Here is a 27,243-nt window from a genome sequence, read left to right as displayed (position 1 = left end):
GACCATTTCCGGAGACCTTCTCCCCTTCCTCACCTCGCTCATCAACTCATCCTTGACCGCTGGCTACGTCCCTTCCGTCTTCAAGAGAGCGAGAGTTGCACCCCTTCTGAAAAAACCTACACTCGATCCCTCCGATGTCAACAACTACAGACCAGTATCCCTTCTTTCTTTTCTCTCCAAAACTCTTGAACGTGCCGTCCTTGGCCAGCTCTCCTGCTATCTCTCTCAGAATGACCTTCTTGATCCTAATCAGTCAGGTTTCAAGACTGGGCATTCAACTGAGACTGCTCTTCTCTGTGTCACGGAGGCTCTCCGCACTGCTAAAGCTAACTCTCTCTCCTCTGCTCTCATCCTTCTAGACCTATCTGCTGCCTTTGATACTGTGAACCATCAGATCCTCCTCTCCACCCTCTCCGAGTTGGGCATCTCCGGCGCGGCCCACGCTTGGATTGCATCCTACCTGACAGGTCGCTCCTACCAGGTGGCGTGGCGAGAATCTGTCTCCGCACCAACTGGTGTCCCCCAGGGCTCTGTTCTAGGCCCTCTCCTATTCTCGCTATACACCAAGTCACTTGGCTCTGTCATATCCTCACATGGTCTCTCCTATCATTGCTATGCAGACGACACACAATTAATCTTCTCCTTTCCCCCTTCTGATAACCAGGCGGCGAATCGCATCTCTGCATGTCTGTCAGACATATCAGTGTGGATGACGGATCACCAGCTCAAGCTGAACCTCGGCAAGACGGAGCTGCTCTTCCTCCCGGGGAAGGACTGCCCCTTCCATGATCTCGCCATCACGGTTGACAACTCCCTTGTGTCCTCCTCCCAGAGTGCTAAGAACCTTGGCGTGATCCTGGACAACACCCTGTCGTTCTCCACTAACATCAAGGCGGTGACCCGATCCTGTAGGTTCATGCTCTACAACATTCGCAGAGTACGACCCTGCCTCACACAGGAAGCGGCGCAGGTCCTAATCCAGGCACTTGTCATCTCCCGTCTGGATTACTGCAACTCGCTGTTGGCTGGGCTCCCTGCCTGTGCCATTAAACCCCTACAACTCATCCAGAACGCCGCAGCCCGTCTGGTGTTCAACCTTCCCAAGTTCTCTCACGTCACCCCGCTCCTCCGCTCTCTCCACTGGCTTCCAGTTGAAGCTCGCATCCGCTACAAGACCATGGTGATTGCCTACGGAGCTGTGAAGGGAACGGCACCTCCATACCTTCAGGCTCTGATCAGGCCCTACACCCAAACAAGGGCACTGCGTTCATCCACCACTGGCCTGCTGGCCCCCCTACCTCTGAGGAAGCACAGTTCCCGCTCAGCCCAGTCAAAACTGTTCGCTGCTCTGGCACCCCAATGGTGGAACAAGCTCCCTCACGACGCCAGGACAGCGGAGTCAATCACCACCTTCCGGAGACACCTGAAACCCCACCTCTTTAAGGAATACCTAGGATAGGATAAAGTAATCCTTCTAACCCCCCCCCTTAAAAGATTTAGATGCACTATTGTAAAGTGGTTGTTCCACTGGATATCATAAGGTGAATGCACCATTTTGTAAGTCGCTCTGGATAAGAGCGTCTGCTAAATGACTTAAATGTAAATGTAATGTAATGCTAATACACATTTGCTCTGTTCATTTTTCGAATTCGTTTTTATCTAGATGTGACCATACAATTCCCTTAAAGCCACGCTCTATAAGATACAAATCATCCTGTAAACAATAGAGCAAATGCATCACATGCAAATAGCACTTGATTATCTGTAGTGGTATGCACTGAGTAGACAAAACATTAAGAACACCTACTTCCATGACATAGACTGACTAGGTGAATCCAGGCTAAAGCTATGATCCCTAATTGATGTCACAAGTTAAATCCACTTCAATCAGTGTAGATGAAGGGGAGGAGACAGGTTAAATAAGGATTTTTAAGCCGTGAGACATGGATTGTGCATGTGTGCCATTCAGATGGTGAATGGGGAAGACAAAATACGTAAGTGTTTTTGAACAGGGTATGGTAGTAGGTGCCAGGCGCACCAGTTTGAGTCAAGAACTGCAACGCTACAGTTTTTCAGCTCAACTGTTTCCCATGTGTACCAAGAATGGTCCACCACTCTAACAGTGGCTGTCAGTGCCGTTTAAGATGGAGGACCATTTTGTTTTTCATGAGCATGGCCTTTATACCTCACCATATTAGATGACTGTCATTCATATTACATTCACCCTGTTCAATGTAACAGCGATAGTTTTAGACCACTACATGATTCTCAAATTGTACTTATTATTTGGTGACGTGATTATATTTAGTATAGATTTATCTAAAAAGGATTAAACGTTTTAAAATTTGTATTTTTCTGAAGATAAAATAAAATATAATTAAAAAAAACAAACAAACACTGAGGAGCATGGTCCTCCCCTTCCTCCTCTGAGGAGCCTCCACTGAACCCGAAGGACATCCAGCCAACTTGACACAATTGTGGGAAGCATTGAAGACAATGGGCCAGCATACCTGTGGAACGCTTCGACACCTTGTAGAGTCCATGCACGATGAATTGAGGCTGTTCTGAGGAGAAAACGGGAGGGTCCAACTCCATATTAGGAAGTTGTTTCAAATGTTTGGTATAATCAGTGGATATATCTGCCGTTTAGTAGACACTTTTATTCAAAGGGTTTTGCAGTCATGCGTGCAAACACTTTACATATGGGTGGTCCCAGGAATCAAACCCACTACCCTGGTTTTACAAGCACCATACTCTACCAACGGAGCTACAGGAACACAAGGAATGATCAAGGAATGACGCAGATAAACACACAGCTTGAGTTTGAAAAATACAATTTAATCAAAGAGCGTAACATTGAAAATGATATACTCCATATTCAGTTCAAATCAAATGTTATTTGGCACATGTACCGAATACAACAGGTGCAGATCTTACCGTGAAATGCTCACTTTCAAGCCCTTAACCAACAATGCAGTGGAGAAGAATTTGTTAAATATTTACTAAATAAATAACAAAAAAAAGTAACATAATAACAATAACGAGGCTATATACAGAGGGTACCGGTACAGAGTCAATGTACTGAGGTACAGCTTAGGAGCAAGTGTTGAAATAATAAACATACAGCTTTATACAGTTTGATTTAATGTGGTATGACCAAAAGCACAATTCTATTTTTATAAAAGAATATGAGACAAGTGTACGAGCAGAATCTGTGTTCTCTCATGAACTTTAAGTAGCCTATATTTGATGTGATATATTCCTTTCGAGACAGGATTGTAATACGACACAGATCTGGGGAATTGTACCAAAACATTTCCGCCGCATTGAAGGTCCCCATCATTCTTAAATGGAAGAAGTTTGAAACCACAAAGACCCTTCCTAGTGCTGGCTGCCCGGCCAAACTGAACAATCGGGGGAGAAGGGACTTGGTTAGGGAGGTGACCAAGAACCCAATGGTGACAGAGCTCCAGAGTTCCTCTGTGGAGATGGGAGAACCTTCCAGAAGGACAACCATCTCTGCAGCACTCCACCAATCAGGCCTTTATGGCAGAGTGGCCAGACGGAAGCCACTCCTCAGTAAAAGGCACATGACAGCCCGGTTGGAGTTTACCAAAAGGCACCTAAAGGACTGTCAGACCATGAGAAACAAAATTCTCTGGTCTGATGAAACCAAAACTGAACTCTTTGGCCTGAATGCCAAGCGTCACGTCTGGAGGAAACCTGGCACCATCCCTACGGTGAAGCATGGTGGTGACAACATGCTGTGGGGATGTTTTTCAGCGGCAGGGACTTGGAGACTAGTCAGGATCGAGGGAAAGATGAAGAGCAAATTTATTTTTAGTCCCCACAGGAGGCCCTTTGCCTTTTAGTAGCCCGACATTGTAAATAAGAATTTGTTCTTAACTGACTTGCCTAGTTAAATAAAAGGTTAAATAAAAAATGTATAAAATGGAAACAAAAGTACAGCGAAATCATTGATGAAAACCTGCTCCAGAGCACTGGGGCAAAGGTTCACCTTGGGGCAAAGGTTCACCTTCCAACAGGACAACAACCCTGAGCACACAGCCAAGACAAGCAGAAGTGGCTTTGGGACAAGTCTCTGAATGTCCTTGAGTGGCCCAGCCGGAGACCAGATTTGAACATCTCTGGAGAGACCTGAAAATAGGTGTGCAGCGACGCTCCCCATCCAACCTGAGAGAGCTTGAGAGGATCTGTGGAGAAGAATGGGAGAAACTCCCCAAATACAGGTGTGCCAAGCTTGTAGCGTCATACCCAAGAATACTCGAGGCTGTAATCGCTGCCAAGGTTGCTTCAAAAAAAGTACTGAGTAAAGGGTCTGAATACTTATGTAAATGTTTATATTTCAGTTTTTCATTTAAAAATAAATTAATCACCGTCCCTGGAGTGTCTTGACTGTCTGATCTTCATTCCCACAACCTTCATCACCATCCCTGGAGTGTCTTCACTGTCTGATCTTCATTCATACAGCTTTCATCACCGTCCCTGGAGTGTCTTCGCTGCACACCAGACAAGTTCTGAAGAGTTGCAGAAGCTGTGATTGAAACACTATGTACTTCATCTCCTTGTTAGGAGCAGCGTTTGAGACTCTCTGAAATTATCAAGGTAAGACCCAGGTGCAGACAGTTTCGAAATTACGTTTATTATTCGAACATGGGCAGGCAAAAGGACAGGTCCAGGGCAGGCAGAGGTCAGTACTCCAGATAGGTGGGGCAAAGGTACAGGACGGCAGGCAGGCTCAAGGGTCAGGCAGAATGGTCAACGCCGGGGAAATTAGGAAACAGGAACAATCGAGAGACAGGAGCAGAGGGAAAAACACTGGTAGACTTGATGAAACAAAACAAACTGGCAAAAGACAGAACACAGGTATGAATACATAGGGGATAATGGGCGACACCTGGAGAGGGGTGGAGACAACCACAAAGACAGGTGAAACAGATCAGGGTGTGACAGCAATACATCAACAGCACAAAGTTAGTGTTACTATGTCCAGTAATGTGTAACCAATAAGACACCTGTCCCATTCTACTTGTCTATTATCTTTGTTTAGAAATAGTCATTTGTGATGACTTACTGATGCTTCTATTGTGCCGTCTCAATGAAGAGAGCTGTGTGACCATGTGACACCATCCTTGATGTGGGAAAGAGGGTTGGACAGGCACATCCTGTTCCTGTTAAAACCTGTTATGGACAGGAGTTCCGCTAGCGGACCTAGCCAACAGCCAATGGAATAGCAGGGCGCGAAATACAAAACAACAAAAATATCATAATTGAATTCTCAAACAGTCAACTATTTTACACCATTTTAAAAGAAAAACTTCTCGTTAATCCAACCACATTGTCCGATTTCAAAAAGGCTTTACGGCGAAAGCATAACATTAGATTATGTTAGGACATCAACTTGACAAGAAAACCACACAGCCATTTTCCAAGCAAGGAGAGGCATCACAAAAACCAGAAATACAGCTAAAATGAATCACTAACCTTTAACGATCTTCATCAGATGACACTCCCAGCACTCAATGTTTCACAATACATGTATGTTTTGTTCGATAAAGTTCATATTTATATAAAAAAACATTTTAAGTTGGGGCGTTATGTTCAGAAAATGTATTGCCTCCAAAACTTCCGGTGAATGAGCACATCAATTTACAAAAATACTCATCATTAACTTTGATAAACTTTATAACAGTTATTGAAAGAATTATAGATACACTTTTCCTTAATGCAACCGCTGTGTCAGATTTCAAAATAGCTTTACAGTGAAAGCACATTGTTCAATATTCTGAGTACAGAGCTCAGCCATCAAAGCAAGTTATACAGTTACGCACCAAGTTCTGGAGTCAACTAAACTCAGAAATAGTATTATAAATCTTCACTTACCTTTGCTGATCTTCATCGGAATGCACTCCCAGGACTCCCACTCCACAAGAAATGTTAGTTTTGTTCGATAAACTCCATATTTATGTCCAAATACCTCCTTTTGTTCGCACGTTCCGATCACTATCCAAAGGCAAAATGCGTGAGCGCAAAACCAGAGACGAAAAGTCAAAATGTTCCATTACCGTTTGTAGAAACATGTCAAACGATGTTTACAATCAATCCTTAGTCTTTTTAACATAAATTTTCGATAATATTCCAACCAGACAATAGCGTATTCATTACAGAGGAAAAAGAAGGAACGGTGCGCCTGCGTACTTGCGCAGTAAACAACTCCTTGATCTCAGGCAGTCCACTGGTTGACTGGGCTCTTATTCTCTGCCCAGTAACAGTAGAAGCATGAAACAAGGTTCTAAAGACTGTTGACATCTAGTGGAAGCCTTAGGAAGTGCAATATGACCCAACAGACACTAGTTTGGATAGGGATTCAAATGATAAACTACAACCCTCAGATTTCCCACTTCCTGGTTGGATTGTTCTCAGGTTTTTGCCTGCCATACGAGTCTGTTATACTCACAGACATCATTCAAACAGTTTTAGAAACTTCAGAGTGTTTTCTATCCAAATCTACTAATAATATGCACATATTTGACTCCGGGCCCCGAGTAGCAGGCAGTATACTCAGGGCATGCTTTTCATCCGAACGTGAAAATACTGCCCCCTATCCCTAACAGGTTTTAAGACACCTGACCAGCTGAGTGCAGGTGGGCTCTCCTGTCAACCTAAGGCTCCTACCATTGACAGATTTTTCACCTAGTGTTACGTACGCGTCTTGGAAGAGGGAACGCAACCCCCTGCTACAACGCAACTCCCCGTGGAGTGAAAGAGGTATGGGATTGTAGGTGCAAATAAGGTTGACAAAGGCAGAGAATTTACTGGTTACTGAGAATGTATTGCTTCCTTCAAACGGCAATTTGGGGAAAAGGGGCTGAATGGAACCAAAGCAAAGAAAGTAAATGTCAAAGCCCCCTCTCCTACCTTACCTGCCTACCCACTACTTACCTAACTTAGCACCACCTGGTGCACTGTCCAAATTACAAGGGGTGGTCCGCCCAGGTCTTACCTAGTGTGCATAGACACTAAATACAACGGGTTATGTATGCCCACAGGCCTCTTGCCTAAGCACACCCTAGGTGCCTTCCCCTTCCCCCCTGGGAACAAATGAAACAGAATAATACAAACGTAATTAAACAATTTCAAGAATCAAAAACACTGCATCCTATTGGCACACGCATACCTCAGGTCAGCGGCTACAAAATACTTAACAAAAACCTGTCTCTGAGCAACAACCAACACAGGACATATGAATCAGCTCTCTTCTAACAAAGGAACACTTGCTTTTCTAGCTTCAGAAGGAGTCGGTAATTGAAGACAGCTGTTTCTGACGAGAGGGCGGGGTCAGCTCCAATCATCAATCGGGCCGACCAATCAGCTGCTTAGAGGAATCCAGGAAGCCATTTCCTGAAATACAAACCCATAACACAGAAACTGGGGAATGTAACACCAAGTCGTCTCTGGGATTGAAACCAGAGACCTTTCGGTTACTGGCCCAACACTCTTAACTGCTAGGCTACCTGCAGCAGGAGCCCCATGTTGACAGGAGAGCCCACTTTTATTTTTCCCTCATTATGTACATTCATATTGGTCAACAGTCAACCTATTGTGTGTATTGAACATTCATATTGGACAGCCTTACCTATAGAGTAGCACCACCACCCATCAGCCCATTCTCTTCTTGATGTCAAAGCTGCAGTGTATTGTTGGTATAGGAGTTTTTGATTAATAATCCTATTTAATTCAAGCCACACTAAGATGTCACCATAGTATTCCTTTAAAGCCCCTCTGTCAGATATAAATCATCAGAGTGGGAAACCAACTGAAATGGAAACAATGGAGCAAATGTATCACTATCAGAGGGGTTATTATGACATCAGATAGAACTACTCAGACATTCCAAATATCACTTGATTATCAGAGGGGTGTATTATGACATCAGATAGAACGACTCAGACATTCCAAATATCACTTGATTATCAGAGGGGTGTATTATGACATCAGATAGAACTTCTCAGACATTCCAAATCAGGCTTCATCCATATCATGAAGGTGGATATTGATCCAACCATTTCAAAAGTAATGACCAGGCTGATGGAAACAGGATTTGCCTGAACACTTTTATAAATGCAGACAGACGATTTGTTAGTTCGTTTGACGTGGTGGGGTCTTTTTGTGTCAGTAAACATGTATAAAGCGAGAAACAGAGGTGGAAACTCCTTTATGCGCAAATATTTATATAATAACCATCACATCGAAGTTAACTTTGAGTCACACGATGATATGTTGATTGGTCCTCCCACTACGACTTGGGAACCCATGCAGTTTATTAGGCTACAGATGAAATAAATTATGAACTTCACAGGGTGGTGAAAGTGCACGTGATGAGCTTGATGCTCCTTTTCAATACATTTTGATGGTCTTATTCTGGTGACATGATGATCTTGGTTGCCATTTTGACAAATAAAATAATATCTCTCTTATCCATAATAATCTCATCATATAGGTAGCCTACCAGCACTGTATCTGTGAGCTGTTGGCTACATTCCAAGAGCATGTTTGCTATTTCACGCAACAGTTTTTTAAAACCATCAGAGTTGAAAATGTGATGGAAACCTATTTAACTCGTTTTTTTTCATTCGGTACATGGGAATTTAACAGCAAACGTAATTTTTTTGTGCACCACGTCAGCCTTTTATCCACAATAAGTTTGATGGAAACATTTCGGGTGGGAAAATGTGTATATTGTTTTAAGCAGATTTGAGAATATTCACATGAAAATCTGTCGCAAATTGCATTTAAACTTAGCTACTGAGGTGAATATTGATCCATAAATAAAAATACCTGATTTTTTAAATGTATTTTTTATTTCACCTTTATTTAAACAGGTAGGCTAGTTGAGAACAAGTTCTCATTTACAACTGCGACCTAGCCAAGATAAAGCACAGCAGTTCGACACATACAACAACACAGTTACACATGGAATAAACAAACATAGAGTTAATAATACAGTAGGAAAAAAAGCCTATATACAGTGTGTGCAAATGAGGTAAGTTAAGGGAGGTAAGGCAATAAATAGGCCATGGTAGCAAAGTAATTACAATATAGTAATTAAACACTGGATGAATGTGCAAGTAGAGATACTGGGGTGCAAAGGAGCAAGATAAATAAATAAATATAGTATGGGATGAGGTAGTTGGATGGGCTGTTTACAGATGGGCTATGTACAGGTGCAGTGATCTGTGAGCTGCTCTGATAGCTGGTGCTTAAAGCTAGTGAGGGAGATATAAGTCGCAGTGGTGGGTAGTATACGGGGCTTTGGTGACAAATGTTGATGTCTTTTCACAAATCCAATCAGTTTTGTACATTGATCTATCATCATCACATGGATTTGTTTTGTTGAAATTATGTGGACCTCTTCATTGAGACAATGATGAAACAGCAATCCGTGATCGAGTTGTGGTGGATATTATAAAATAAGGATCTGCTGGAGTCCAAGTCAAACCAAGATTATTTATTTCTGAGCTCAGAGAGAATAACAGAGTTACACAGCGCAGTGTAGACAGTCTGAATTCCTGAAGCATTGGGTGATGAGCACATATCTTTATAGTTGCCTGTTCCTGGGAGGGACTTTATTCATACAAGGACACAGGTTTGCAACGCAGGATGATACTCCCAAGAACAGGAGATTATAATAGGACAGTTTCACAAGGTTAGTCACATACTCAGTTATGTGGACACATACAACTAACATTTTCCAATACAGAGTCTGTGAACATTTTCATTTAATTAAATTATCAGTGGGCCAACAATGGGAATGTCAACAATGGAGAAAATGCATCACATCCAAGTATCACTTGATTATCTGTAGTGCTGGAGGAATGACACTCAGATAAACACACACAGAGATTAAAAAAGGACAATTTAAACCCAAGGAATCTGATCTACTCTATATTCAAACTGACATACTCAATATTCAATTCATGTTTTATAATAAAAACTTTAAATATATGTTTAAGAATACTTTGTACAATTCAATATGGTATAAACAGTAAACACATTCTCAGTCAACAAGTAAATAGGAGCACCGTGTATGTTCTCTGTGATGGGAAATAAGTTCACACACTAGGAGAAGTAATTGTTCTCCCCTGTGTGCAGTCTCATGTGTTGTTTCAGCTTTCTGAACTGGTTAAAACGCTTTCCACACTGGGAGCAGTGGTAAGGCATCTCCCCTGTGTGCATTCGCTCATGAACTTTCAGGTTTCCTAACTGAATGAAACGCTTTCCACACTGGGCGCAATGGTATGGCTTCTCCCTTGTGTGTATTTGCTCATGAACTTTGAGGGTGTCTAACCGCTTGAAACTCTTTCCACACTGGAAGCAATGGAAAGGCTTCTCCCCTGTGTGCAGTCTCATGTGTTCTTTTAGGCTTCCTAATTGGGTAAAACGCTTTGCACACTGGGAGCAGTGGTAAGGCTTTTCCCCTGTGTGTATTCTCTCATGTCGTTTCAGGTCCCCTAAATGGTTAAAACTCTTTCCACACTGGGAGCAGTGGTAAGGCTTTTCCCCTGTGTGTATTCTCTCATGTCGTTTCAGGTCCCCTAACTGGTTAAAACACTTTCCACACTGGGAGCAATGGTAAGGCTTCTCCCCTGTGTGTATTCTCTTGTGCCGGTTCAGGTGTCCTTTCTGGGTAAAACACTTTCCACACTGGGAGCAGTGGTAAGGCTTCTCCCCTGTGTGTATTTTCACGTGTTGGTTCAGGTGTCCTTTCTGGTTAAAACTCTTACCACACTGGGAGCACTGGTGTCGTCTTGCTGGTCTGGAAGTTCCTGGCTCTGGTTCCTCTGAGTCTGGTCTTTCTCCTGCCAAAGACAGTGTGTTTTTTAAAATAGAGACCTGAATGAAACCTCTACGTGATAAAACGACCTTGCTACGAGGGTTAATCCTAATCAGATCCCTCAATAACCTGAGGCCAGTTTTAACAATTTTGGTGTGATTTTAAAACAAATGTTGTGGAGCTTCCGCCTTATCTCAACTCACAGGTTACCATAGCAGCACCCACCCATAGCACGCGCTCCAGCAGGTATATCTCACTGGTCACCCCCAAAGCCAATTCTTCCTTCGGCCACCTCTCCTTCCAGTTCTCTGCTGCCAAAGACTGGAACGAACTGCAAAAAAATCACTAAAGCTGGAGACTCTTACCTCCCTCACTAGCTTTAAGCACCAGCTGTTAGAGCAGCTCACAGATCACTGCACCTGTACATAGCTCATCTGTAAATAGCCCATCCAATCTACCTCATCCCCATACTGTATTATTTATTTATCTTGCTTCTTTGCACCCCAGTATCCCTACTTGCACATTCATCTTCTGCACATTCTACCATGCCAGTGTTTAATTGCTATATTGAAATTACTTCGCCACCATGGCCTATTTATTGCCTTACCGCTCTTATCCTACCTCATTTGCACGTGCTGAATATAGATTTTTCTACTGTATTATTGATTGTATGTTTGTTTATTCCATGTGTAACTGTGTTGTTGTATGTGTCGAACTGCTTTGCTTTATCTTGGTCAGGTCGCAGTTGCAAATGAGAACTTTCCTGAGGGGGAATAGGCTTTGTCGTGCCCTCTTCACAACTGTCTTGGTTTGTTTGGACCATTCAAGTTTGTTGTTGATGTGAACGCAGCAGCTCTACCCTTTAGCTCAGTGCGAATGTTGCTTGTAATTCATGGCTTCTGGTTGGGGTATGTACGTACAGTCACTGTGGGGACGACGTCCTCGATGCACTTATTGATAAAGCCAGTGACTGATGTGGTGTACTCCTCAATGCCATTGGAAGAATCCCGGAACATGTTCCAGTCTGTGATAGCAAAACAGTCCTGTAGTTTAGCATCTGCTTCATCTGACCACTTTTTTATAGAACGAGTCACTGGTGCTTCCTGCTTTAATTTTTGCTTGTAAGCAGTAATCAGGAGGATAGAGTTGTGGTCGGATTTACCAAACGGAGGGCGAGGGAGAACTTTGTACGCGTCTCTGTGTGTGGAGTACAGGTGATCTAGAATATTTTTCCCTCTGGTTGCAGATTTAACATGTTGATAGAAATTTGGTAGAACTGATTTAAGTTTCCCTGTATTAAAGTCTCCGGCCACAAGGAGTGCCACCTCTGGGTGAGTGGTTTCCTGTTTGCTTATTTCCTTATACAGCTGAGTGAGTGCGGTCTTAGAGTCAGCATCTGTCTGTGGTGGTAAATAAACAGCCAGGAAAAGTATAGCTGAGAACTCTCTAGGCAAGTAGTGTGGCTTGCAATTTATCACAATATACTCTACTTCAGGCGAGCAAAATCTAGACACTTCCTTAGATTTCATGCACTAGCTGTTGTTTACAAATATGCACAGACCGCCCCCCTCGTCTTACCGGAGTGTGCTGTTCTATCCTGCCGGTGCATCGTGTATCCCGCTAGCTGAATATCCATGTCGTCATTCAGCCACGATTCCGTGAAACATAGGATATTACAGTTTTTGATGTCCCGTTGGTAGGATATTCGTTATCATAACTCGTCTAATTTATTGTTCAATGATTGCACATTGGCGAGTAGTATTGACAGTAACGGCAGCTTTCCCAGTCGCTTTCTCCGGGTCCTGACCAGTAATCCGGCTCTTTGTCCTCTATACCTGCATCACTTCCTCTTGCAAATAACAGGGATGTCGGCCCTGTGGGGTGTTAGGAGAACGTCTTGTGCGTCGCCCTTGTTGTAGAAAAAAACGTTGTCTAATCCGAGGTGAGTGATCGCTGTCCTGATATCCACAAGCTCTTTTTTGCCGTAAGATACGGTTTGCCCTAAGATACAGTTGCAAAAATATATCTGTAGATCAGATGTTAATGAAGCAATATATACAAATTGTCTTGAGTTATGTTTGCCTGTTCTAGAGTCTTGTAAAGATAGGGGGATGACTGGTATAGGCAATGTAACATCCATAATGTTTTGAGAAAATGTTTTTGTAATCGGATCATCTTGAAACTCTCCCTCTAAACCTAACTTTCATCAAGGTTTTATATGGTCTATTGGTTTCTCTCTTTTCATTGGCAGAATCCTTTTTCAGTGTTATGATATTCATAACATCCATATCCACCAGTCTATCTTCCTGTCAACTAACAGAACTCTGCTGGTGTCCTGGTAACAGATACCAGATCTATTGTATTTGTTCTAACTAACCTACAGCACTTACTTTGATGAGTTAAATCTGACCCTTTCGTCTCTTCTCCAACTCTCACAGTTCCACTCAGCCCCGTTGTTTTCCTGCAGTCCACCAGCAGCACAGACAACCTCTTCATACCCAGCAGTAAGGCGCTACCGGGAGAGGCATGACACAGGAACTCCGGGAGGGAGGAAGGGCTAGCGTTGTCCTGGTAACCATAAAGAGGGGGCACAGACACATATCATTATGGATGCTGATGCCACTGTTGTCATAAAGTGCTTTACAGAAACCCAGCCCAGACCCAGATAGAGCAAGCTGAATGCTAGACCAGACCAAGCTGTACCATCTGGTGTTCTGATCTGGAGAGACTCTTCTCTGCCTCGTCAGCATCAGGATGTTGTTGAGGCTCCCCAGAGGATCCACAATAGTCATGTCTCTCTCCTGTGTGAATGAGAACATCAAACAGATGGTAAACTTATGATCTTCTATTGCAATCAGAGGGTCTTACAGGAGGCCAGGTATAAAAAGGGCCTAAAAAGGCCACTTTCATCATGATTTTATAAAATATTGTTTGTGATGCAAATGCGAAAGGGTCATTCCATAAAATGGGTTCCTTTTTGCATCCCTTTGATATTTTAAGTATCAATTATTTACCATTACTGAAATTTAAAATCATGTTGTATTAGAAGAAGTGCACTTTAAATATAGACAACATGGAGAATTCAATAAATCACATTTAAAAGTCCCAAACATATGAAACAACATATTCAAGTGTAGAACTTAAGTAGAATGCCCCTCAAAAACCCCACAATAGTTCAACAACTGCATAGTTTGTGCCCCTGTTTTTAAGACAGTACTCACTGGTGTTAATCTGATATTCTGTCTCCTCCTCTTTCACTCCCAAAACGTCTTCCTTCTTCACCTTTACTGAGAAATAACCGTTGAGAGAGGAAGAGGATGCTTTCTCTCCTTTCACTATAACAGCCTCCTCTTCCTCCTTTTTCAGTCTGAAAGGTTCTTTCTCTTCTTTTACTATAACAGCCTCCTCTTCTTCTTCCACGACAACGTTCAGCGCCAGAGCTTCTTTCTCCGTCCAGCAGATATCCTCTTCTTTAGCAGGGGATGAATAGTTTTGTGAGCTCATGGTAAGGGATGCTAGCTAGCTAGTTAGCATTAGCGACTAGCCTAGTTCTAGGCTCAGTATCAATCTTTAACAAGTTTGCAAATTGAACAAGCAAATTAGGTTAAACAGTTGATACGTCAACAGAAATGTGCTTAAAACACTGAGATTAGCTAATGTACACAAACATGGTCTAAAGCATCAATCTTTCAGTTTTATGTTGGCTAGCAAGCTACCGAGGTGGTTGAAAGAGTAGGCGCCTTGTTGTTCCTGAAGAAGCGTCCCGTCCAGTCCATTATACGTCACGCAAGAAGCATCACATGAAAGACGCACATCGCCATCTGTTGACTGGAGTGGGTAACGCAGTTTGGAAACAACAGTTCCTACACTTTTTGTATCGAAAGAACGTCATAATAACTTAACGATAAGCTGATATATTTTCTATTACGTCTTACAAATAATACTTTCCTGTACACAGACGTAGAAGCTTAATATGAATATGTAGATGATGAATAAATACTTCCATGAATAGGTAGTGTGTTAATACACATTTGCTCTGTTCATTTTTCACGTTCGTTTTTATCTAGATGTGACCATACTATTCCCTTAAAGCCACGCTCTATAAGATACGAATCATCCTGTAAACAATAGAGCAAATGCATCACATGCAAATAGCACTTGATTATCTGTAGTGCCATACACTGAGTCTACAAAACATTAAGAACACCTGCTCCTTCCATGACATAAACTGACTAGGTGAATCCAGGTGAAAGCTATGATCCCTTATTGATGTCACTAGTTAAATCCAATTCAATCAGTGTAGATGAAGGGGGAGAGACAGGTTAAATAAGGATTTTTAAGCCTCGAGACAATTGAGGCATGGATTGTGCATGTGTGCCATTCAGAGGGTGAATGGGGAAGACAAAATATTTAAGTATTTTTGAACAGGGTATGGTAGTAGGTGCAAGGCGCGCCAGTTTGTGTCAAGAACGGCAACGCTACAGTTTTTCAGCTCAACAGTTTCCCATGTGTACCAAGAATGGTCCACCACCCAAACAGTGGCGGTCAGTGGTGTTTAAGATGAGGCAGGATGATTTGTTTTTTCATGAGCATGGCCTTATTTCTATTACAGCATATTGGATGACTGTCATTCATATTCCATTTACCCTGTTCAATGTAACAGCAATAGGTTCAGACTACTACATGATTCTCAAATGTAAATTATTATTTGGTGACGTGATTATATTTAGTATAGATTTATCTAAAAAGGATTAAAGGTTTTAAATGTTTTAACATTTTTATGAAAATCACTGAGGAGGATGGTCCTCCTCTGAGGAGCCTCCACTGAACCCAAACGACATCCAGCCAACTTGACACAATTGTGGGAAGCATTGGAGTCAACATGGGCCAGCATCCCTGTGGAACGCTTCGACACCTTGTAGAGTCCATGCCCCGACAAATTGAGGCTGTTCTGAGGGGAAAAAGGGGAGGGTGCAACTACATATTAGGAAGGTGTTCCAAATGTTTGGTATAATCAGTGGATACAGTTGAAGTCGGAAGTTTACATACACCTTACCCAAATACATTTAAACTCAGTTTTTCACAATTCCTGACATTTAATCCTAGTAACAATTCCCTGTCTTAGGTCAGTTGGATCACCACTTTATTTCAAGAATGTGAAATGTCAGAATAATACCAGAGAGAATTATTTATTTCAGCTTTTATTTCTTTCATCACATTCCCAGTGGGTCAGAAGTTTACATACACTCAATTAGTATTTGGTAGCATTGCCTTTAAATTGTTTAACTTGGGTCAAACGTTTCGGGTAGCCTTCCACAAGCTTCCCATAATAAGTTGGGTGAATTTTGGCCTATTCCTCCTGACAGAGCTGGTGTAACTGAGTCAGGTTTGTTGGCCTCCTTGCTCGCACACGCTTTTTCAGTTCTGCCCACAAATTTTCTATAGGATTGAGGTCAGGGCTTTGTGATGGCCACTCCAATACCTTGACTTTGTTGTCTTTAAGCCATTTTGCCACAACTTTGGAAGTATGCTTGGAGTCATTGTCCATTTGGAAGACCCATTTGCGACCAAGCTTTAACTTCCTGACTGATGTCTTGAGATGTTGCTTCAATATATCCACATAATTTTACTCCCTCATGATGCGACCTATTTTGTGAAGTGCACCAGTCCCTCCCGCAGCGAAGCACCCCCACAACATGATGCCGCCACCCCCGTGCTTCACGGTTGGGATGGTGTTCTTTGGGGGAGGCTTGCGAGGGGGAGGCTTGCGAGCCTCCCCCTTTTTCCTCCAAACATAACAATGGTCATTATGGCCAAACAGTTCTACTTTTGTTTCATCAGACCAGATGACATTTCTCCAAAAAGTACAACCTTTGTTCCCATGTGCAGTTGCAAACCGTTGTCTGGCTTTTTTATAGCGGTTTTGGAGCAGTGGCTTCTTCCTTGCTGAGCGGCCTTTCAGGTTATGTCGATAGACTCGTTTTACTGGGATATAGATACTTTTGTACCCGTTTCCTCCAGCATCTTCACAAGGTCCTTTGCTGTTGTTCTGGGATTGATTTGGACTTTTCGCACCAAAGTACGTTAATCTCTAGAAGACAGAATGAGTCTCCTTCCTGATTTGTATGACGGCTGCATGGTCCCATGGTGTTTATACTTGCGCACTATTTTTGTACAGATGAACGTGGTACCTTCAGGCATTTGGAAATTGCTCCCAAGGATGAACCAGACTTGTGGAGGTCTACAATTATTTTCATAGGTCTTAGCTGATTTCTTTTGATTTTCTCATGATGTCAAGCAAAGAGGCAGGTAGGTTTGAAGGTAGGCCTTGAAATACATCCACAGGTACACCTCCAATTGACTCAAATGATGTCAATTAGCCTATCAGAAGCTTCTAAAGCCATGAAAAATAAAAATACCTTATGTGATGGCTTTTTACAAATCCAATCAGCTTTCTACATTGATCTAACATCATCACATGGATTTATTTTGTTGAAATGTGGAAACAACGTTTATTTAACAAGCTTCTAAATGCCCCCAGGAAAGTCGAACAAGGAACTCTTCATTGAGACAATGATAAACAGCAATCTGTGGGCGAGTTGTGGTGGATATTATAAAATAAGGATCTGCTGGAGTCCAAGTAAAACCAAGATTCTTTATTTATTTAATTTAATCCGTGGGCGAGTCAGTGAACATTTTCATTTCATTAAATCATCAGTGGGAAAACAATGCAAATGTAAACAATGGAGCAAATGCATTACATCCAAATATCACTGTATTATCTGTAGTGCTGGAGGAATGGCAAGCAGATAAACACACACATAGTCAGAGTTTAAAAAAAGGACCATTGGACACATGGAATCTGATCTACTCTATATTCAAACTGACATACTCCATATTCATATTTCATATTTTCTAACAAAGATATACAAATGTATTTTAGAGTATACTTTGTACAATTCAATTTCATATGGTATAAACAAGTAAACACATTCTCAGTCAACAATATAAGACAATGGGAGCACTGTGTATGTTCTCTGATGAATTTTAAGTCAATGTGATGTGAAATATCAGTTTACACACTATAAGTTATTTTTCTCTCCTATGTGGATTCTCACATGCCTTTTAAGTGGCATTTGTAAGGCTTCTCCCTGTGTGTATTCGCTCATGAGCTTTCAGCTTTCCTAACTGCATAAAACTTTTTCCACACTGAGCGCGATGGTATGGCTTCTCCCCTGTGTGTATTTCGCTCATGATATTTCATGTTTCCTAACTGGTTAAAACTCTTTCCACAATGGGTGCAATGGTATGGCTTCTCCCCTGTGTGAATTCGCTCATGAGATTGTAGATTTCCTAACAAGCTAAAACTCTTTCCACACTGGGCGCAATGGAAAGGCTTCTCCCCTGTGTGTATTCTCTCATGTCTTTTCAGGTTTCCTAAATGGTTAAAACTCGTTCCACACAGGGCGCAATGGAAAGGCTTTGCTTCGGTGTGTGTCCTCTCATGTCTTTTCAGGCTTCCTAACTTGGTAAACTTAGTTCCACACTGGGAGCAGTGGTAAGGCTTATCCCCTGTGTGTATTTGCTCATGAGATTTCATGTTATCTAACTTGTTAAAACTCTTTCCACACTGGTCGCAATGGTATGGTTTCTCTCCTGTGTGTATTCGCTCATGAGCAATTAGGCTTCCTAACCGGTTAAAACGCTTTCCACAATGTGAGCAGTGGTAAGGCTTCTCCCCTGTGTGTATTCGGCCATGAGCTTTCAGGCTTCCTAACTGGCTAAAACTCTTTCCACAATGGGAGCAATGGTAAGGCTTCTCCCCGGTGTGTATTCGCTTATGAGCTTTCAGGCTTCCTAACTTACTAAAACTCTTTCCACACTGAGAACAGAGGTGTCGTCTTGCTGGTTTGGACATCTCTGGTTCCTCCGAGTTTGGTTTTTCTCCTGCCGAAGACAGTGTTTATTTAAAGAGAGACCTGAATGAAACCATCACATGATAAAACCGCCTTGCTATGAGGTTTAATCCAAATCAGATCCCTCAACCTGAGGCCAGTTTTCAAACATTTCATAATTTAAAACAATCTTTGTGTGATTTTAAATCAAATGATGTTGTAGAGCTTGCTGGTAATATAGTTACATTACTTATTCATTCTGTTTTAGAAGTCAGAACACAAAACACTAGACATTTCTATCACACTCAAGACACAGACATCGCTGGATTCCTATCAAGCAGGTGGTTCTTAATTTATAACCTTCATAGCTGTATGATACAGAATGCGACCTACACACTTCCTTAAACCTAAAATAAGTAAAAAAGTAATTTTGTGTTGAAGTCAAACACTGTACATCTGGCAACCGTGTCAGCATGCATGCGTCCAGCCCGCCACAGGAGTCACCAGAGCGCGATGGGACAAGGACATCCCGACCGGCCAAAACCTCCCCCAACTCGGATGAAGCTGGGACAATTGTGCGTCGCCTCATGGCTCTCCCAGGTGTGGCCGGCTGCGTCACAGCTGGGTATCGAACCAGAATCGGTAGTAACGCAGCTAGCACTGCGATGCAGTGCCTTAGAATGCTGCGCCACTCGGGAGGCTGTATTTATATTTCTGTTCAGTCAAAAATTTTAGAACACCTACTCATTCAAGGGTTTTTCTTTCTTTTTGCTATTTTCCACATTGTAGAATAATAGATGAAGACATCAAAACCATGGAATAACACGTATAGAATCATGTAGAAACCAAAAAAGTGTGAAATAAATCAAAATACATTTTATTTTTGAGATTCTTCAAAGTAGCCACCCTTTGCCTTGATGACAGCTTTGCACGCTCTTGGCATTCTGTCAACCAGCTTCACTTGAAATGCTTTTTTCAACAGTCTTGAAGGAGTTCCAACATATGCTGAGCACTTACTGGTTGCTTTCTTTCACTCTGTGGTCCAACTCATCCCAAACCATCTCAATTGGGTTGAGGTCGGGTGATTGTGGAGGCCAGGTCATCTGATGCAGCATTCAATCACTCTCCTTGGTCAAATCGCCCTTACACAGGCATGGAGGTGTGTTTTGGGTCATTGTCCTGTTGAAAAACAAATGATAGTCCCACTAAGCCCAAACCAGATGGGATGGCGTATCACTGCAGAATGCTGTGGTAGCCAACCTGGTTAAGTGTGCCTTGAATTCTAAATAAATCACTGACAGTGTCACCAGCAAAGCACCATCGCACCTCCTCCTCCATGCTTCACGTGGGAACCACACATGTGGAGATCCTCTAATTCACCTACTCTGCGTCTCACAAAGACACGGCGGTTGGAACCAAAAATTTCAAATTTGGATTCATCAGACCAAAGGACAGATTTCCACCGGTCTAATGTTCATAGCTCGTGTTTCTTGGCCCAAGCAAGTCTCTTGTTATTATTATTGGTGTCCTTTAGAAGTGGTTTCTTTGCATCAATTCCAACATGAAGGTCTGATTCACGCAGTCTCCTCTGAACAGTTGATGTTGAGGTGTGTCTGTGAAGCATTTATTTGGGCTGCAATTTCTGAGGCTGGTAACTCTAATGAACTTATCCTCTGCAGCAGAGGTAACTCTGGGTCTTCCTTTCCTGTGGCGGTCCTCATGAGAGCCAGTTTCATCATAGCGCTTGATGGTTTTTGCGACTGCACTTGAAGAAACTTTAAAAGTTCTTGACATTTTCCGGATTGACTGACCTTCGTGTCTTAAAGTTATGATGGACTGTCGTTTCTCTTTGCTTATTTGAGCTGTTCTTGCCATAATATGGACTTGGTATTTTACAACATAGGGCTATCTTCTGTATACCACCCCTACCTTGTAACAACACAACCGATTGGCTCAAACGCATAAAGAAGGAAATAAATTCCACAAATTAACTTTTAACAGGGCACATACGTTAATTGAAATGCATTCCAAGTGACCTCCCCATGAAGCTGGTTGAGAGAATGCCAAGAGTGTGCAAGGCAAAGGGTGGCTACTTTGAAGAATTTGTTTAACACTTTTTTGGCTACTATATGATTCCATTTGTGATATTTCATAGTTTTGATGTCTTCACCATTATTCTACAATGTAGAAAATAGTAAAAATAAAGAAAAACCCTTGAATGAGTAGTTGTGTCCTAACTTTTGACTGGTACTGTATATGGTCGATTCTGTGGGAAAGTCAACCTGAACAAGTGTAATGGAGGTAAGAACGTGCTGTGAGATCACTCCACAGCGAGCTTGAAACGTCACAGATGGAGCTATCCAACTGGTACCTTTTGTAAAGCTCAATCGGTTCATTGTCAAGGAGAGCAGTCACGCATGTTGAGAAGCAGAGGATCACTAGTTTGAGTCCAGTATGGGGACAGTGGAGGAAACTAAACTGTTAGCAGCACACTGGCATCAGTTACACATGAAATCAATAAAGTTAGTCATTTCCAAATGAAACCATGTTCTTTAAGGTCTATATGTTGGAGTTCAGGCTTTATTTGACCTGTTAAAGTAGGAAATTAAATGAATTTTTGTCCATTACAGAGACGGAGGCCAAGTCTCACAAGAAATGCTTTTCATTCAATCATATTGCATAGCTTTTAGAAAAGGCTTACGGAGCTTGTTTTAAATATATATTTGACATTTTTAACAAGTTCTGTAGATCAGATGTAAATGAAGCAATACAGACCACATTGAAGTGTCTGGAGTTTAGTTTGCCTGTTCTACAGTCTTGTAAAGATAGGGGGGGTTGACTGGGACAGGCAATGTAACATCCATAATGTTTTCAGAAAATGTTTTTGTAAAACATGCACCTTACATTGGATCATCTTGAAACTTTCTGTCTAAAGCTAACTTTCATCAAGGTTTTATATGGTCTATTGGTTTCTCTCTTTTCATTGGCAGAATCCTTTTTCAGTGTTATGATATTCATAACATCCATATCCACCAGTCTATCTTCATGTCAACTAACAGAACTCTGTCTACTGTGGTGGAAATATACCAGTCTATCTTCATGTCAACTGATGGGTTTTGACCTATGTGGTAGCAAAACTCATGACTCCAATATTAGCAGGCAGTATTTAGACTGTCCACTTTGAAGTGGTAAGACAGAATGACTATATAAGGAATGGAACATATATGACCAGGGCCCCGCTACCTTTATAACATAGACAGCTGTCAGATGTGGGCGTTAACAAGTAAGAACTGAGATGGAAAGATAATGGTAAAGAAAGGTCAAGAGGAGTTATTTTCATAGGGGATTCCATACGTTAAGTAGAGACAGAATACTATAAAGGCAGGGCTCCGGGATTAGAGAATTTAGCTGTTCCGTGGAATTGCTTCGCTTTGTTATGATTGTGATAAAGTCTAATTGAATCTACAAGTTCCGGTATCTGTGCAATTATTTGACTCAATGTTTTTCCACAACACCAATAAACTTCAAACATCCTTAAATCATGTCACGGAGGGAGAGAGAGGAAGGCAGGACGTGTAAATACTGTCAGAACATGCTATTGTTAGACATCAGGGATCCTATGGAAAGGAGGGGTGGGACACAGACTGGTACAATTCAACAGGACAGCTCTGAGTTAGGGAGGATTAAGGAATTCGGGCTGAGGTCAGATGAAGTGAGAAAGAACAGTCATCATTACAGTTCTGCCTAGCAACAGAGCGGTATTGTCTGACCAGGAGGAGACTCCGTCTAGGAAGAGTTAAATACCAGTGCTGGTGTGAATATGTTTCTTGTCTAATGCAGCTGTATGACCAAATGGGTGAATAAACTTGATTTAAGCTTTACTAATCGTCCCTGAGTTTTTTACTCTGTTTACTTAGAACCTAACACAACTAACATAACTGTCTAATGTGGTGGAAATATACCAGTCTATCGTCATGTCAACTAACAGAACTCTGCTGGTTGTCCTGGTAACAGATACCAGTGGGCAGATCTATTGTATTTGTTCAAACTAAACTACAGCACTTACTTTGATGTGTCAAATCTGATCCTTTCTTCTCTTCTCCTCCTCCCACAGTTCCACTCAGCCCCGTTGTTTTCCTGCAGTCCACCAGCAGCACAGACAACCTCTTCATACCCAGCAGTAAGGCGCTACCGGGAGAGGCATGACACAGGAACTCCAGGAGGGAGGAAGGGCTAGCGTTGTCCTGGTAACCGTAAAGAGGAGACACAGACACATATCATTATGGATGCTGATGTCACTGTTGACATAAAGTGCTTTACAGAAACCCAGCCCAGACCCTGATAGAGCAAGCTGTATGCTAGACCAGACCAAGCTGTACCATCTGGTGTTCTGATCTGGAGAGACTCTTCTCTGCCTCGTCAGCATCAGGATGTTGTTGAGGCTCCCCAGAGGATCCACAATAGTCATGTCTCTCTCCTGTGTGAACGAGAACATCAAACAGATGGTAAACTTACGACCGTCTATTACAATCATAGGCATTCATATCTAAAAATGCCTCTTAAATGTAAATGTAAAAGGGTCGTTCCACGAAATGGGTGCCTTTTACGTCCCTTTGATATTTTAAGTAGAAATTATGCAGCAATATTGAATTTTAAAAGCCTGTTGGCGCAGGTAGCCTAGTGGTTAGAGCGTTGGACTAGTAACTGAAAGGTTGCAAGATCGAATCCCCGAGCTGACAAGGTAAAAATCTGTCGTTTTGCCCCTGAACAAGGCAGTTAACCCACTGTTCCTAGGCTGTCATTGAAAATAAGAATTTGTTCTTAACTGACTTGCCTGGTAAAATAAAGGTTAAATAAAATAAAAGATGAGGGAACTTTAATGTAGACCACATTGAGAATTCAATAAATGTAATTTAAAAGACCCCAAAAACATATGTACCAATGGAAGATTGACCCTTTAACAATTCCTACATTACTGAACAACATATTCAAGTGTAGAACTTCAGTAGAATGCCCCTTTAAAACCACACATTAGTTCAACAACTGCATAGTTTGTGCCCCTGTATTTAAGACAGTACTCACGGGTGGTAATCGGATCTTCTGTCTCCTCCTCTTTCACTCTCAAAACGTCTTCCTCCTTCACCTTTACTGAGATATAATCTTTTAGAGAGGAAGAGGATGCTTTCTCTTCTTTTACTTTAACAGCCCCCTCTTCTTCTTCCACGAAAATGTTCAGTCCCAGATCTTCTTTCTCCATACAGCAGATCTCCTCTCTCTTCACCGTTATTGAGATAGAATCTTTCAGAGAGGAAGAGGATGCGTTCTCTTCTTTCACTATAACAGCCTCCTCGTCCTCCTTCACTATAACAATCTCTTCTCCCTCATTTTTCATTCTGAAAGGTTCTTTCTCTCCTTTCACTATAACACCCTGCTCTTCTTCTTCCAAGACAACGTTCAGCGCCAGAGCTTCTTTCTCCATACATCAGACCTCTTCTTCTTTAGCAGGGGAGGAGTAGTTTAGTGAGCTCAGGGTCAGGAATGTTAGCTAGCTAGTTAGCATTAGTGACTAGCCTAGTGCTAACCTCAGTATATTTAACACGTAAAAATGAACACGCAAATTAGGTTAAAGTTAACCAGTTGATACGTCAACAGAGAAGTGTTTAAAACACTGAGATTAGCTAATGTACACAAACATGGTCTAAAGCATCAATCTTTTAGTTTTATGTTGGCTAGCAAGCTACCGAGGTGGTTGAAAGAGTAGGCGCCTTGTTGTTCCTGAAGAAGCGTCCCGTCCAGTCCATTATACGTCATGCAAGAAGCATCACATGAAAGACGCACATCGCCATCTGTTGACTGGAGTGGGTAACGCAGTTTGGAAACAATAGTTACTACACTTTTTGTATTGGAAAGAACGTCATAATAATTTAACAATAAGCTGATATATTTTCTCTTACATCTTACAAATAATACGTTCCTGTACACAGACGTTGAAGCTTAATATGAATATGTGGATGATGAATAAATACTTCTATGAATAGGTAGTGTGTTAATACACATTTGCTCTGTTCATTTTTCACGTTCATTTTTATCTAGATGTGACCATACTATTCCCTTAAAGCCATGCTCTATAAGATACGAATCATCCTGTAAACAATAGAGCAAATGCATCACATTCAAATAGCACTTGATTATCTGTAGTGGTATACACTGAGTAGACAAAACATTAAGAACACCTGCTTCTTCCATGACATAAACTGACTAGGTGAATCCAGATGAAAGCTATGATCCCTTATTGATGTCACTAGTTAAATCCAATTCAATCAGTGTAGATGAAGGGGGGAAGACAGGTTAAATAAGGATTTTTAAGCCTCGAGACAATTGAGGCATGGATTGTGTATGTGTGCCATTCAGAGGGTAAATAGGGAAGACAAAATATGTAAGTGTTTTTGAACGGGGTATGGTAGTAGGTGCCAGGCGCACCGGTTTGTGTCAAGAACTGCAACAGTGCTGTTTTTTTTAGCTCAACAGTTTCCCATGTGTTCCAAGAATGGTCCACCACCCAAACAGTGGCAGTCGGTGCTGTTTACTATCAGGGAGGACCATTTTGTTTTTCATGAGCATGGCCTTATTTCTACTACAGCATGTTGGATGACTGTCATTCATATTCCATTCACCCTGTTCAATGTATGGACATAGTCATGGTAGGATACATGAATCAAATCAAATCAAAATCAAATCAAATGTTATTTGTCACATACACATGGTTGTGTAGTGAAATGCTTGTGCTTCTAGTTTCCGACCATGCAGTAATATTTAACAAATAATCTAACCTAACAATTTCACAACAACTACCTTATACACACAAGTGTAAAGGAATGAATAAGAATATGTACATAAAAATATATGAATGAGCGATGGCCGAACGGCATAGGCAAGATGCAGTAGATGGTATAGAGTACAGTATATACATATGAGATGAGTAATGTAGTATGTAAACATTATATAAAGCGGCATTGTTTAAAGTGACTAGTGATACATTTATTACATCAATTTTTCCATTATTAAAGTGGCTAGAGTTGAGTCAGTATGTTGGCAGCAGCCACTCAATGTTAGTGAGGACTGTTGAAAACCTCTTAGGGATAGGGGGCAGTATTTTCACGGCTGGATGAAAAACGTACCCAAATTAAACTGGTTACTACTCTTGCCCAGAAACTAGAATATGCATATTATTAGTAGATTTGGATAGAAAACACTCTGAAGTTTCTAAAACTGTTTGAATGGTGTCTGTGAGTATAACAGAACTCATATGGCAGGCAAAAACCTGAGAAAAATTAAACCAGGAAGTGGAAGGTCTGAGAATTGTAGTTCTTCTTTTGAATGCCTATCGAAACTACAGTGTCGGTGGGGTCACATTGCACTTCCTAAGGCTTCCATTGGCTGTCAAAAGCCTTCAGAAAGTTGTTTCATACGTATCCAGTAACTGGGCAGAATATAGGAGCTGTCACTGAGTGGACTGCCTGGAAACAAAGGGATTGGATATGCGCAGTCCCGCGAGCGTGCCTTTCCTTATTTTTCTTCTGGAATGAATACGCTATTGTCCGATTGGAATTTTATCGCATTTCTACGTTACAAACACCATAAAGATTGATCGTAAACAACGTTTGACATGCTTCTAAGAACGGTAATGGAACATTTTGACTTTTTGTGTCTCAAATTACGCTCGCGCGTTATGCATTTGGATAGTGACCTGAACGCACGAACAAAACTGAGGTATTTGGACATAAATATGGATTATTTCGAACAAAAACAACATTTCTTGTGGAAGTAGCAGTCCTGGGAGTGCATTCTGACGAAGATCAGCAAAGGTAAGAGAATATTTATAATACTAATTCTGAGTTTAGATGACCCCAGAACTTGGTGGGTGTCTGTATAGCTTGCTTTGATGGCGAGCTATGTACTCAGAATATTGAAAAATGTGCTTTCGCCGAAAAGCTATTTTAAAATCTGACACAGTGGTTGCATAAAGGAATACTGTATCTATAATTCTTAAAATAATTGTTATGTATTTTGTCAACGTTTATGATGAGTATTTCTGTAATATGTGTGCTCATTGTGCTTATTCACCGGAAGTTTTGGAGGCTAAACATTTTCTGACCATCATGCGCCAATGTAAAATGCTGTTTTTGAATATAAATATGAACTTTATCGAACAAAACTTACATGTATTGTGTAACATGATGTCCTAGGAGTGTCATCTGATGAAGATCGTCAAAGGTTAGTGCTTCATTTAGCTGTGTTTTGGGTTTTTGTGACATATCTCCTTGCTTGGAAAATGGCTGTGTGGTTATTTTTGTCTATGTACTCTCCTAACATAATCTAATGTGTTGCTTTCGCTGTAAAGCCTTTTTGAAATCGGACAATGTGGTTACATTAAGGAGAAGTGTATCTTTAAAACGGTGTAAAATAGTCGTATGTTTGAGAAATTGAAATTAT

The 27,243-nt window shown here is 41.6% G+C and overlaps 1 protein-coding gene and 1 long non-coding RNA gene across 2 annotated transcripts; both read right to left on the bottom strand.

Annotated features, from left to right (window-relative positions):
• Window positions 1–4,647: 4,647 nt before the first annotated feature.
• On the bottom strand, window positions 4,648–5,269 carry LOC106564055 (uncharacterized). Its single transcript, XR_001319394.2, has 2 exons — window positions 5,096–5,269; window positions 4,648–4,918 (listed from the first exon to the last, which is right to left on the bottom strand). It is a non-coding gene; the product is annotated as an uncharacterized lncRNA (long non-coding RNA).
• A 4,245-nt stretch (window positions 5,270–9,514) lies between these two features.
• Window positions 9,515–24,534, bottom strand: LOC106564056 (zinc finger protein 271). The gene is given in 9 exon segments (XM_045713361.1): window positions 9,515–10,880; window positions 13,246–13,423; window positions 13,559–13,656; window positions 14,077–14,374; window positions 17,990–18,100; window positions 18,102–18,802; window positions 22,817–22,994; window positions 23,130–23,227; window positions 23,833–24,534. Coding segments are annotated over 9 exon segments (2,799 nt in total). The 5' UTR covers window positions 24,230–24,534; the 3' UTR covers window positions 9,515–10,140.
• Between the last annotated feature and the right edge of the window lie 2,709 nt (window positions 24,535–27,243).

This window comes from Salmo salar, chromosome ssa02 (genome assembly GCF_905237065.1).
Source record: "Salmo salar chromosome ssa02, Ssal_v3.1, whole genome shotgun sequence".
Taxonomy (NCBI): Eukaryota; Metazoa; Chordata; class Actinopteri; order Salmoniformes; family Salmonidae; genus Salmo; species Salmo salar.
The sequence above is the reverse complement of the archived record's forward strand: the minus strand, read 5'-3'. Positions and strand labels throughout refer to the sequence as shown.